Source organism: Martes martes (assembly GCF_963455335.1).
Source record: "Martes martes genome assembly, chromosome: 13".
In the NCBI taxonomy this organism is placed as follows: Eukaryota; Metazoa; Chordata; class Mammalia; order Carnivora; family Mustelidae; genus Martes; species Martes martes.
In genome coordinates, this window is record NC_137901.1 from 82,369,179 (window position 1) to 82,382,868 (window position 13,690).

Sequence of the window (13,690 nt, forward strand, 5' to 3'; positions counted from 1 at the left end):
AAAAGCAAAGACTATGCATGCTGGTTTCCACGTGTAGATCAGCAAAGTAAGTTCTGGGCCAAATCTGGCCAGCCGCCTGCTTCTGTGTGACCAATGGTTTTCACCTTTTCACATGGCTGAAAAAAATGTGAAGAGATGAATACCATTTGGGGACCCGTGATATAAAATGATGTAAAATTCAGGGGCGCCTGGGTGGCTCAGTCGTTGAACGTCTGCCTTTAGCTCGGGTCATGATCCCAGGGTCTTGGGATCGAGCCCCGCATGGGGCTCCCTGCTCCTTGGGAAGCCTGCTTCTCCCTCTCCCACTCTCCCTGCTTGTGCTCCCTCTCTCATTGTGTCTCTCTGTCAAATAAATACATAAAATCTTTTTAAAAATGTTATAAAATTCAAATTGCAGTGTCTGTCAATAAAGTTTTATTGGAACACGACCACACAGATTCATGTATGTTTTATCTGTAGCTGCTTTCCCAGGGCCACAGCCAAAAGCTTGGCTCTCCCCGGAGAGCGAGAGATGAGAAATTCCTAACAGTGGTTTCCTGTAAGATGAACAGATTGTCTGGGGAGGCGGGAAGGATGGTTGCTGGATGCGTGTTTCATTTACTCTTTAAAAATCTAATTCTGGGGCTCCTGGGTGGCTCAGTGGGTTAAGCCTCTGCCTTCCGCTCAGGTCATGATCTCAGGGTCCTGGGATCGAGCCCCGCATCCAGCTCTCTGCTCAGCGGGGAGCCTGCTTCCCTCTCTCTCTGCCTGCCTCTCTGCCTACTCGTGATCTCTGTCAAATAAATAAATAAAATCTTGAAAAAAATAAAAATCTAATTCATGCACCAAAAGAAATTTTGAGAAGGAAGGCGGGCTTCTCAGCGTCCATGGGATGGGGGCTGAGACATTTGAAATTGAAAGCATGATGCCTGAAGTCATTTTAGGTACCCATTAGTTTACTGCCTAGAGGAGTTTTCCAAAGGTAGTGATCATGGTGGGGCAGAGTGCCTTTCCCTCCTGGAAAGGGAACTCCCCCAGGGTCTAGACACGACTTCCCACAATCCACAGCACACTCGTGAGGGCAGCCCTGGGTGGGGCTGGCTTTGACTTGCCTGATTATTAATCCTTGGGATTAATCAGAGAGGCAAGCCTGGTGGAGTCTAGGTGTCCCCGGATTATATTTGCTGGGAGAGAAAAGGAGGCAGGAGACAAACCGGCTGGGCAGGGGAGCAGAAGACTAATAATGTTACAACACAACTGTTTATTAAATGCACGGGGATCCGTAGCCCAGAAGCGGTCCCTCCATCCCCGACATGTGGCGACCATATTTTCCTGGCCCCGCGTTGGGACATGCGGATTGGCAGAGAACATTTCATTTCTTTTAATACCTTTGAGAGACCTTCTGATTTGTGCATTTCTTTAGGGAAGGCTACGTTTAGTTGCACACTTTAATAAAGGCAGTTCATGAAAATAATAAAATTTTTAAAAAGTACATGAAACCAGGACTGGCCGGACAACCTGTACTTGCCCCCTCATAAAAGGCTAATATCCCGGAGCTGCCTTGTAAAGCCTGCTCCATCCCGTCCTGACCAGGGTCTCTGTGTGCAGAAAACAACCCCCTAATTGTCATTTAATTAAACAGCACTTTCATGAATATCAATAAATATCTGTTGAATAAACGAATGGCATCAAAACACGGTGACCCCTTTAATCATCTACTCTAGGTGTGAGGGGACATTTTTACATGTGTACGTGAGCTTTTCTGCAAAAGACTTTCTGCAGGAGGTGGAGAGGGTGAAATTTGATCTTCCAAGTAACCTATTAAACAGGCAAATCCTCATGTGGGGGGTTGAAGAGTGTCCCCCAAAGAGATCTACCCCCACGCCCTAACCGCTGGAACCTACGAATGTGACCTTAGTTGGAAAGGTCTTTGCAGGTAGAAAGTTAAGGATCTTGAGATGATTTGAGATGGACTCTAAATCCAATAAGAGAAAGGAGAAGGAAGTAGATGGGATTCACACACAAGGAGGAAGGCATTGGCACCAGCAGGCAAAGACAGGCACAAGTTAAGGGACACCTGGAGCCACCACCAGAAGCTGGAGGAGGCCAGGAAGGCTCTTCCCCTAGAGACTACCAGGGGAGTTCAGCCCTGAGGACACCTTGACTTTGGGGTTTCTGGCCTCCAGAACTATAATCCAGAATAATACATATAATCACATATATGTATTATAATACATATAACACATAATAATAATACATATAATCCAGAATAATACATTTCTGTTGTTTAAGGTCACTGAGTTTCTGGTAATTTGTCACAGTAGCTGTAGGAAACCAATGAACCTCATAATCCTCTCTTAAAACTATGGAACACTACTTCATACAGAACAGCTCTGCGCCTTTGAGCAGGCTGCCTTGCTCTGGTTCCCAGGCGACTCGCAGGCAAAAATACAGACGTTTGGGGGCGCTTGGGTGTCTCAGTGGGTTAAACCTCTGCCTTCGGCTCAGGTCATGATCCTACGGTTCTGGAATCGAGCCCCGCATCAGGCTCTCTGCTCAGCAAGGATTCTGCTTCCCTTCCTCTCTCTCTCTCCCTGTCTCTCTGCCTACTTGTGATCTCTGTCTGTCAAATAAATAAATAAAATCTTAAAAAAAGACAAAAAACAAAAAACAAAAACCACAGACGGTTGTTTCCCGTGGATACATTCTAGTATTTGCAAGTGATGCTCAAGACATTGCTTCATGGCGCCCGGCAGGCTTTCTGAACCTCAGTCTCCCCATCACTGAAAGGGAGGCAAGCATCCCTAATCCTTCCTCCCTTCCTAGGGCTGCTTTAGGACTCAAAAATAAAATAAAATAGAGATGGAGGCTACAAAGCCTTCCAAGTGTTCGCAGGACTCAAAACACCCAGCCGGCCACACGCAAACCCCCGCCAATGTTAGGAACCAGCGTCCCCTGCAGGCCGCGCCGCTGCATAGGTTTCTCCGGGCACGGCCTGCGCTTGCGCAGAGAAAGCAAGCGCTCAGGTCCGCCCCTTGAGGGGTGTGACTTCTTTGGATCCCTCCGGTCCGGCCACACCTGCTTCCGGGGAGGGCGGGCTGACGTCTGGAGCACGTGATTTTGTTCCGGCTCGCCAAAGATGGCGGCCCCCAGAGCGGGAGCGTGAAAGTTGGTGAAAGACGCTGTCCACCCGGGTCGGAATCGAAACAGTGGGGGGCCGTACGCCATGTCGCGACTGATCGTGAAAAACCTCCCGAATGGGGTGAGTGCAGGGCCTGGACTTGGGAATCTGAAATTGGGACCAGCTGGGGGCCAGGAAGGAGATGGCTGGAGAGAATTGAGGGGCTGTGGCCGTGCGGCAGGACTCAGGGCGCATTCGAAACCTAGAAGGGTTAAGATTCTCGGCATATCCGCATTTGACCGTTGGGAAAGGGAGATGGTGACAGATCAAGGGTTCCCAGCCAGCCCGAGGGTACCTGACTTCCATCCCGACAAGTCTCTTCCTAGGGAGATGCCAACACCCCCCCACATGTGCCGAACGCTCTCTCCTACAACCTCTCTTGTACGCGCACTTTTGTTGTTGTTCACTCGTCACTGGTTCAAACCCTGCACTTATATTCCTTTACCGCTCGGGAGCTTGTTGGAGAGGCAAATGGGGAGTATTAAGTTGAGGACCTGCGTTTCGATCCCCATTCCCGCCTTTGGGGCCAGTGGGCATGATTTAAGAAAACTGAGTGCGTGTGAAGAGCTATAAACCATTTATCCAGTAAGTGGGGAGGGATGACCTAGTCATACTTGTCTCTGTTTCCCAAGAGACCAGCACAGACCCTGGCACGTGGTAGGCCTTCAATAAAAACATGTGGAAGAAGTAGCTGCATGCGTGTGGTGTCAGATGACTGGTGGCAGTGTGCTGGAGTGGTTCATTCTTAACCAATTTTACTATAACTTTGGTTTGGGGAGCTGTCCCTCACCATCCATGTGGCCAGTAAGCTCATTCCCAAAATACAAAATGTGCCCTTCGGATGGGATAAGAGAGCTTCTGTACTCTTTAGAAGGAGGGATATATCACGAAGTTATTTCTGCTTTATTGTGGTTTTTTAACCTTCCTCCCCCCGCCCTTGCCAGTGGGTTGTGGGAGAGCTATGACAGGATTTTAAGAATTCAAACAGTCCCCCCCCCCCCCAAAAAAGGATTCAAACAGTACCATGGTGTATGAAATGAGAAGCAAAGTCTTTTGCTCCGTCCTACCCTCTCTCTCTCTCCAGGAGGAACCACCTTCAATGGTTTGTTTTTAGGACTCCTCATAGGTATTACTCCATGTCTAAATGGTGTGCTTTCTCCCCCATTTTTTGGTCTGTTTACCCCAATGACTATGTGCTGACCCTCCCCCATGAAAGACAAGGAACCACAATCATCTTGTTCCCTTCCAGTCTGTTACATTATTGTTTTTAATTCTTTCAAAATACCTATTGATCCATCCACCTGCTTTAGGCAATGTCTCTCTCTTTTTTTTCTTTTTAAAGATTTTATTTATTTATTTGACAGAGATCACAAGTAGGCAGAGAGGCAGGCAGAGAAGGGGGGTGGAGCAGGCACCCCACTGAGCAGAGAGCCCGATGCAGGGGCTCCATCCCAGGACCCTGGGATCATGACCTGAGCCGAAGGCAGAGGCTTAACCCACTGAGCCACCCAGGCGCCCCTAGGCAATGTCTCTTGATGCCTCACTTTGATGGATGAGGATTTTAGCATGGCTGCCCTTTCTTCCCCTCCCATTTCCGTTTCACTGGGCTTCTTCCCTCATTGGACTGACTGTCTTACCATTGCTTGTCTTGTCTGGTGAATGAAGGAACTGATGAAAAACCAGTAGTAGTAGCTAACATTTTGAGAACTTACTATGTGCCAGGCACTGTACCAGTTGCTTTCAGTAAAGTAACTCATTTAATCCGCAGCAACGGACCCTATAAGGTCAGTTCCATTTTTGTGTCCATTTTAAAGGTGAAGAAACTGAACTACAGCAAGGGGAAGTGACTTGCCTGAGGTCACACACGACGGGTAATTCATAGAGCAGGGATTGAATTGAACAGTCTCTTCTAGAATTTGCATTCCTGACCTCTACACCCTACTGTCTCTCTTTGCATGATAGCATGCACTTTTCTTAGCTCTTTCCCAACACGTGTTTAGTAGTGAGTACCTGTTATGTTGCCGACCTTGTAGACAGTGGGGGATAAGACTCAGTCCCCATACCTTTATGGCACTGACGGTCTAGCAGAGGACTTGCACACCAGATCGCCGTGGTGTAAGGGGCAGGGACTGAAACATGACCCAGTGCTGTGTGAGCACAGAGGGCTGGGTTAGCTAACCTACCTGAGGAGTCCAGGAGTGGCTTCCTGGGGGAGCTGACTGAACTGAGGATGAGAGGAGTTAGCCCAGGCCTGCTGGGAAGATTTCACCTAGAGGAGACAATTAGTAAAACGTCAGAGGTGAAAAGCAGGAAAGGCTGCAAGACATTTGACAAGAGGCGGTGCTCAAGGGCTGGGACAAGTTGATCATGGAGAATCTCACGTTTTACAGTACTTGCTTATTCTTGAGCCTCTGGTGTTAGAAAGTTGCCAAGAGGTTCTTAACAGAAGAGTGATGGGGTCAGACTTGGGTGTGGTCGCTCCCATGTAATGGGGAAGATGAATTCACTGCCTTTTATGTATCTGAGCGGAGTCACAGCTCTTGATTCTGTAGACTTGGGTAGATCATTTATCCTGCATGACCTTCATTTTCTTCTCTCTAAAATGTGGATAATTCCTAACTCATAGGGTGATCCAAGATTTTAATGATCAGAGTTATTAAGAACCTGCTGCAGAAAACGTCTTTTTCCTTCCTTCTGGGCTGCCAGTGTCTCTAGTTTCTTTAATTTTAGACCTTGTTTTGGCCACCTGTGGGGTTCTTGGTGTCCCCACTACTACCCACACACAGATCCCCCAGTAACTGCTTAGAAAACTCACTGAATTGCGTCGGTGGTCTAGCTGGGGTGAGGATGGGGAGATGCTGGGAGTTAGTTTCTATGTGGGGTCCCTTAACCAAATAATAATAACATTAAGGAGTTAGTTTTCAATTGGTACTGTATGAAATCATCTCAAACTTAGTGGCGTAAACAATACACAGTTATTATTTTACAGTCTTAGAGGGCAGAAATCCTAAAACCAAGGTGTTGGCGGAGTTGACTTCCTTCTAGAGACTCTAGGGGAGAATCTGTTTCCTGGCCTTTTGTAAGCTTCTCGGGGCCGCCTGTGCTCTGTGGCTTTTAGCGACACCCTGCAGGGTCAAAGCCGGCAGTATGTCATCTTGCAGTCTCTTTTTTGTCTCCACCGTCACACTCCCTTTTGCAGCCCTGACCCTCCTGTCTCCCTTGTGTAATGGGACATCAGTATTGGATCTGCCCAGGTGAGTCAGGATAACTTCCCCATCTCAAGATCCTTAATGTCATCACATCTGTGAAATCCCTTCGGCCACGTGCAGTCACAGACCCAGAGGTCCCAGGGGTTTGGATGTGGCCGTCTTTTGGGGTACTTCATTATTCTCTCTACCCCCGTGAGCAAACACATGTGATTTACCACGTTCATTCATTCATTCATTCACGCGTTTACACTGACATTATCAGGTATTGACGGGAGCGGCTGTGGTGCTGGCCTCCGTACGTAATAGGTCTCTTTATCCTTTGAACAGCCCATAGAGTAAGATGATTTCACTGCAGCCTTCCTCCGAGCCAGAACTGGAGCCAGGTCCCACTGCAGAGCACGCTCTGCCCCAGCCTCGTCGATGTTGGCCCTGGTCCCAGGGTCCAGGGTTTCCAGCCCGTTTTTGTCCCCTTGGCTCAGAGGACTCCCCGGCCCTATCTCATTGCGCCCTTCTGTCGTAGATGAAGGAGGAGCGTTTCAGGCAGCTGTTTGCCTCCTTTGGCACCCTGACGGACTGCAGCCTGAAGTTCACCAAAGATGGCAAGTTCCGTAAGTTTGGCTTCATCGGCTTCAAGTCGGAGGAAGAGGCCCGGACGGCGCTGAACCATTTCAACAAGAGTTTCATCGACACCTCCCGGATCTCGGTGAGTCAGCTTCTCCTGCCTGTCGAAATAGACGCCCCTTGATCTTTCCCTCCACGCTCTAGTTCTGAGCCGGGCTGTTTTCAGACTGTGCTGTCTTTGGTCCGTCTCCCTGGTTCTCCAACTTTCATGCATACGAATCCCTTGGAGAGCTTGTTAAAACAGTTTCAGAGTCGGTGTGGGGATGGGCCGGGACCCAAAAATACGCGGGTCGGTAAGCTCACGGGTGAAGCCAGTGCTACTGTCCCCAACATGCTTGGACAGCCACTGTTCTGTGTCAGTCGCTCACTCGTTCAGCGGATACACAGGGAGCGCCCACGCCATGCTGGGGATTTCGAGAAGCGTGGTGCCTTTGGTCCCCGTCCTCGTGGGGCTGGCCGGTGGATAGGCTGCTTTCACTCGGTGTTGTCAGGGCTGCGAGGGGGAAGCTCCAGAGACCTCTGGAGAATAGAGGAGGCCCATGTCCTGGCCCAGGGGGTTTCGGGAGAGCTTCCTGAAGGAGGAGGTCCTGTCCCTGTCACTCAGGTATATTTAATGACTTGGTCAAACATTCTTAACACTTGGTCGAGAAGAGAAAACCAGATGTTAGACAAGTATGTATCACGAGACTCTATTCATACAGAACCATATTTCTTAGTCTCTGTGTGTGAAACGTAGAAAGAGCTATGCAGAAGGATTTTTACCAAAACATTCGTTTCTCTCTCTGGGTGATAAGAATTGGGTTAAAAACTTTTTTTTTTTCACTTTCCTTGTGCTTTTCTCTGTTGATTTGAGTTTTTTACGCTGAACACATATCATTGCTACAGAAACAGCAGAAATATTTTGAAAGTCCTTAGAAAGGGGTGTGGCAGGAGGACAGTCCTCCTCCCACCCCCCCCCCCACCCCCCCCCCCGCCTACCAACCCAGGATAGAGGCGGCTGCCGGTGCACTCGAATGTGGCAGCAAGTGCAGCCCGTCTCAGGAGTGTGTCGCGGGAGCCATGTCAGCTCAGACCTGACGCTGAGCGGGCTTCTCAGTGGCTGCCCACCTCTCTCATCACCACGGAGCCATTCTCTACAGCCAGCAAGCTCAATGCACGTTGATTACAGTGATTCTGGAAGCCGTTAGCTTAGCCTTGCCTTGTGCCAGACTCCGTGTCGGCCAGCCTGGGAGGTTGAGTGGCTAAGAACTCGGGCTCTAGAGCCAGGCCCCCTGAGTTCCCGTCCCCACTCTGTTACCTTCTCCCTGGGTGACTGGGACAAATGACCTCACGTTGCTGATCTGGGAAGTGGGAAGGGTGGTGGTCCCTCCCTCCCGCTGTCCTGGAGGCTCGGTGTCCTCCCGCTCGCAGAGCATTTGGACTGCCTAGTGCATGGAGTTGGTTGCTAAGTGTAGCGACTGGAATGACTTCAGGGAGGAGAAGGCAAAGGCCAGCAGAGGGTGACCACGGCTGACCCTGGGACAGAGCGGTGCTGGCCCCCTACACACGGATTTTTCTCATTAATACAGTAGAGTATCATAAATGTCTCTTATGGTTTTCTTAATGTGTTCTTTTTTTCTAGCTCATTTTTCTATAAGAATGCAGTGCATCATACATATGATGTACAAATTACATGTCAATCAACTGCTCTCCATAGGGCTTCTAGCCAGCAGGAGGCTGTCAGTAGTTGGGTGTTGGGGGGGAGTGGACAGTTACACACAGACTTTTAATTACACAGGGCCAGTGCCCCTAACCCCGTGTCGTTCAAGGGTCCATTGTAATTTGCTTCAATTGACTCTGCTCGTAAGTGACAACTGCTGTTTTCAAAAGCCCGGCTTCCAGGTGCTGAGGGTAGCACCTGTGCTGGGCTGGGGGCAGGTGTCCCCATCACCCTCTCTCCCACGCAGGTGGAGTTCTGCAAGGCATTTGGGGACCCGACAAAGCCCCGGGCCTGGAGCAGACATGCTCAGAAAACAAGCCAGTCCAAGAATCCTTCAAAAGACAAAGATGCTGTCCCTACAGAACCCAAGAAAGTGCGTAGGTCACTCCCCCCACATCCCGCGTGTCAGCAAGGTGGTCACCTGGGGTGGAGGGCGGAGACTCCCTGTCAGATGGTTCCCGAAGGTGGACCCTCCCCAGGCAACCTGTCTGTCCCCTCTCCGCCTTCATCTGGGACCCTCACCATCTGTGCCTTCTGTTTGCAGGATGACAAGACAAAAAGGGTAGCGACCGAATTGGAGAAGGTGAGTGTGTCCTATGGACCAAAAGGAGGGGTACCCAGGACGGCACCGGGAGGGCTGCAGCAGGCTTAGAGAGCGTGTGGTGCCTGGCACAGAGGCGTGCCTCTTGTCCTCCCTCTTCGTGTCTCTGTGGCTTCTTGGTCTCCTTGTCTGATGACAAGTGTGACCAGCTGATCCCAGGGGTCCTCTTGAGACCGGGAGAAATGAGCTCAGGGGATGCTCCCACTCGCTCTCAGGGGTCAGGAGGGTGTGCCCCAGCTGACCCTTCTCTCCCCGCCTCCTCGCATCCGCCAGCTGAAGGAAGACACCGAGTTCCAGGAGTTCCTGTCCGTGCACCAGAAGCGGACGCAGACGGCCACCTGGGCCAATGACGCCCTGGACACCGAGGCCTCGAAAGGGCAGAGCAAGGCTGCCAGTGACTACCTGAACTTCGACTCCGACTCGGGGCAGGAGAGCGACGAGGAGGGTGCTGGCGAGGACACGGAAGGTGAGGGCATCCACGCAGAGCGTGCGCCTGTGTGTGTGTCCCGGCCGGGGTGGCTGTGACCTGGGTGCCAAACACAGGAGATGACGTGAGAGACACTGTCCTCTCTGGGGGTGATTATCCCACCCAGGATCTGCCCCGACCCATGCTGGTCACAGTCAGTCAAGTATTTATTGAGCACCTGCTGAATGCCAGGCGCTGGTTTGGGCCTCGAGGATACAGCAGTGAGCAAAGAAGAGTCCTCTCCTGGAGCTGAAAAGTCAGGGGAAAGAAACAGTACAGAATTAAGCTTCTGCTCGAGGGCCCCCTCCTCAGAGGCCTCCCCCGGGAGCTCCCTACCCCCCTTTCCTGCTTTCTCGCTGTGGCGCTCATCTTCAGATATCATCCTTAATAGTGGACTTAATTCTGTATTGTGGGGAGGGAGGGGGCTTCTATCCTCAGAAGAGGCTCACAGCGTAGCATGGGAGAAGATGGGAACGGGAGCATTTGCAGTCTGGAGTGGTCGCTGCTCTGGTTGTGGGTCAGGCATCGATTTTGCCCGAAGGCGAGATAATGGATTGAATGTGAATTTTACGCCTGGTGAAGTTTCTGGGCAATACTGGAGTCTGGAGGACTCGTTGGGAGTGGGTGGGATATGGTAGGGAAGGGGCAGGAAGTGGGGGGTCGCCGGCAGAGTGAAGAGCGTGGCCAGGCATGGGGGAAGGGGCAGCACAGGCATTTGAGGGGGGCCTATGTGATTCGGGGCGGCTGGAGAGGACGAGGTGGAATTGGGGGGAAGCCGGCCAGCTCACGCCGGCCTGATGAGCGTGGGTGTCCTGTGAGCATCTGGAAGCCAGTGGAAGCTTGTGGGTGAGGAGTGAACAGTCCTGTCTGTCTCTGTAGATGATCGCGCCAGCCGCAGCTGAAAGCACAGGCTGGCGAGGGCAGGGCCAGTGCAGGGAGCCGTGCAGGGAGCCACGGAACTCTCTCGACTTGTGGCATGTGGCGTGTCAGAACCCCCAACGGTTAGACCCTGTTTAACGTTGCATATCAGAGGCCCCACCAGGGCTTTCAGCGCCTCGGGCTGCCATGCCGGGCCGTCTTGTCGGTCCGTGCCTCTGCTTGGCCAGCGCCCGTCGCTAACTCCCAGCCCCCCGTTTTCGCAGAGGAGGGGGGCCACGAACCCAGGGCGGCCGTGCAGATGGGGCTGTCGGACATGGATTACCTGAAGTCCAAGGTGGTGAAGTCCCAGTCGCCGTCGTCCTCGGAAGAGGAGGAGAGTGAAGACGAGGCCGTGAGCTGTGGGGACGGGAGCGGGGCTGAGGAGGAGGAGGCTCCCGGCCCGGTGCCCACCCAGCAGGACAGAGGGAGGCCAGAGACCGGTCCAGCGCGGGGCAGCCCGTCCAGGAATGAGACAGCGGGGGCGGCCAGAGCGGAGGTATGTGCATGGGGTTGCACACTGGTGCTTGGGGGGCAGAGGGAGGAGAGGGGACAGCTGCCCTGGTCCTCACCCACATTCCCTGCGGGGCCCGCCTTCAACTCTTGGCCCTGCCGCGTGCTTGCTGTGTGACCTTGGACAAGCACTTCTCCCCTCTGAGTCTGTTTTCTGTGGTGACGTGGAGAGGCTGTCTGCCTTCTGCGGCCGCGGGGTGTTCATGAGCTGCGGGAGGGGCAGGGGCGTGTGATGCTCGGGGCTCCGTAGCAGGGAAGGCAGACGGGAGCCACGATGGCCATAGAGATGGAATTCGTGGACTGTTTGCTACGTGCTGGGTATAATGCCGGCTTTGTCGTTTGTCATTAAGTCTTACGACAGCCTTCCAGGGAGTGGGAGTGTGCAGGGATTCTTGTCCCATTTTACAGGGGAGGAACCTGAGGCCCAGCAAAGGAAAAAGACTTGTCCAAGGTCACGGCTAGGAAGTACTCGGGTCAGGCTTGAACCCAGGCCTGCTGGGCTCTGAAGTCTATGTTATAGATGTAGGTGCTACCTTCAGGGACAGCCGCCTTGTCTCCCATCTGTGCTTTCTCTGCTCAGAGACAGGGCAGGTTACATCGGGGTCCCCAATCCCCTCGCCTCCCTCTTTCCCACCCAGACCTCTTCAAGGCTCCAAACATCATCTCTCTCTCTTCTCTTTTCCTCATCCCCCTCACTCCTTGATTTACAGCCCCTTCTCATAACCACACCCTGTCATTTTGTCCTAAAAATGGATATTCCAGAGAGGTAGACAAGTCTGGCGAAGTCAGAGAACTATGGGTTCAAACCTCAGCTCCGACCCAGAGTGGCCATGGGACTTGGGGAGAGGTGCTGCTCCTCGGGCCGCTGGTCCTCACCTAAGATGATGCTCAGCCTAGCAGCAGGCCCCATGTCTGGTTTCCCAAACCCCTGTGCTTAAGCACATGCTGGCGCTCGCAGTTTCCGAGTTCAGGAAGACACCTCAGTGCCTTGTGCAGTGTCACACTCCCTGGGGAGTCTGGGACAGCACCCCCTAATCAGGGACATGTCTATTCATGTCTGTTTCTGTAATGAAACCAGGAATGACCACCCCTGCTACGGAGGTGAAGGCAGATGTCATATTGCCTCACGTCCGCTCAGAGCAGATTTTACTGGCCAGTGACTTTAAGTCAGAGCAAGTTTTGTTGCCAAAGGAATTCTGGAAAATTGAGATTTCTTTAGGGCTACCTGGATACAGAATTACAAAGACGATCTTGAACCCATAGCCTCTGAAGTTGCTTTGAGGATTCAGTACGACAGCAGTATTTACAAAGTGCGTTGGACCAGTGTCTGGCCCAGAGTTAAACCCTAAGCCCATGGTAGCGAATAGCAGAGTATCTCAAGGCTCCCTCCGAGGCTCTCTGCCCCTCCTTGTAGCCTGAAGGCCCTGCTGGTGCACCCTTACCTCCCACTCCAGCCAGACTGCCCAGCGCGGCAGGCACGATGCTTGTCTGCATTCCCGGGCTCACCCCGGAAGCAGGTGCCTCACCGAGACGTCTGGCCCCGCCTCCTCCTGCAGCTGTCCCCAGGAACTCACTGGGGCCATTTCTGTTCTTGCCATCACTCAGGCAGACAAACCAGCAAACCAGAAGGAACCCACCACCCCCTTCACTGTGAAGCTGCGGGGAGCCCCATTCAATGTCACAGAGGTACGACCAACAGTGCAACAAGGGCAGGGAGACCCCGGAGATGGGAGGCTGGGAGCGGGATGCTGGGAGGCTCTGGTGCATGGGGGCCTGAGGATCGTTGAGGACTTGAACTGGGAGGAACTGGGGTCAGAAAAGCAAAGTGCGATCTCAGGATCAGGAAACAGAGATGGCTCTACAGAGACTGAGAAATGCTGGTTTCACTCTCTGGTCCTGTATGTTAGAAGTGGCGAAAACTCTTAAAAAATTTTAAGGGTGTCTGGGTGGCTCAGTCGGCTAAGCATCCCAACTCTTGATATCAACTCAGGTCATGATCTCAGAGTCATGAGATCAAGCTTGTGTTGGGCTCTGCGCTCAGTGTGGAGTCTACTCGGGATTCTCTCTCCCCCTCTCTGCCCTTCCCAGGCCCCTACCCCCTGCACTTTTTCAAAAATAAATCTTAAAAAAATTGTTTTTAAAGGATGAGCCAGATGATTTGTGATCGATGTGGTGACTACTTAACCCTGCTGTTGTAGCACTGAGGCAGCCCTAGACAGTAGGTACACAAACAGTCATGGTTGTGTACCAATAAAACTTTATTGACAAAAATGGGCTGTGGGCCACATTTGGCCCACATACTGTAATCGGCTGACTCTGGGTTTACATAGCAGAGAACTTTTTAATTTACTTCCTCGTGTAGGTGCTAGAAGTTCAGCATAGGAAAATTTTTAAAAGTAGTTAAGTGAAGAGAAATGGAGTTACCTTTAACTGAGATGACCATATTAAATATCCTCCAGCTGAGTTGAGAGTGAGAGGAGTACTAACTAGATAGGGCTAGGGTGCC

At 51.9% G+C, this 13,690-nt stretch overlaps 1 protein-coding gene across 1 annotated transcript in view; it reads left to right on the forward strand.

The window, feature by feature from the left end:
- Window positions 1-3,079: 3,079 nt before the first annotated feature.
- RBM19 (RNA binding motif protein 19) overlaps window positions 3,080-13,690 on the forward strand; it is a 119,676-nt gene continuing 109,065 nt past the window's right edge. The window contains exons 1-7 of the mRNA XM_080821271.1: window positions 3,080-3,241; window positions 6,890-7,072; window positions 8,937-9,062; window positions 9,234-9,272; window positions 9,564-9,756; window positions 10,899-11,170; window positions 12,790-12,870. Of these exons, the coding sequence (XP_080677397.1) occupies window positions 3,206-3,241; window positions 6,890-7,072; window positions 8,937-9,062; window positions 9,234-9,272; window positions 9,564-9,756; window positions 10,899-11,170; window positions 12,790-12,870 (930 nt within the window). The 5' untranslated portion in view covers window positions 3,080-3,205. The remainder of the gene's footprint in view (window positions 3,242-6,889; window positions 7,073-8,936; window positions 9,063-9,233; window positions 9,273-9,563; window positions 9,757-10,898; window positions 11,171-12,789; window positions 12,871-13,690) is intronic.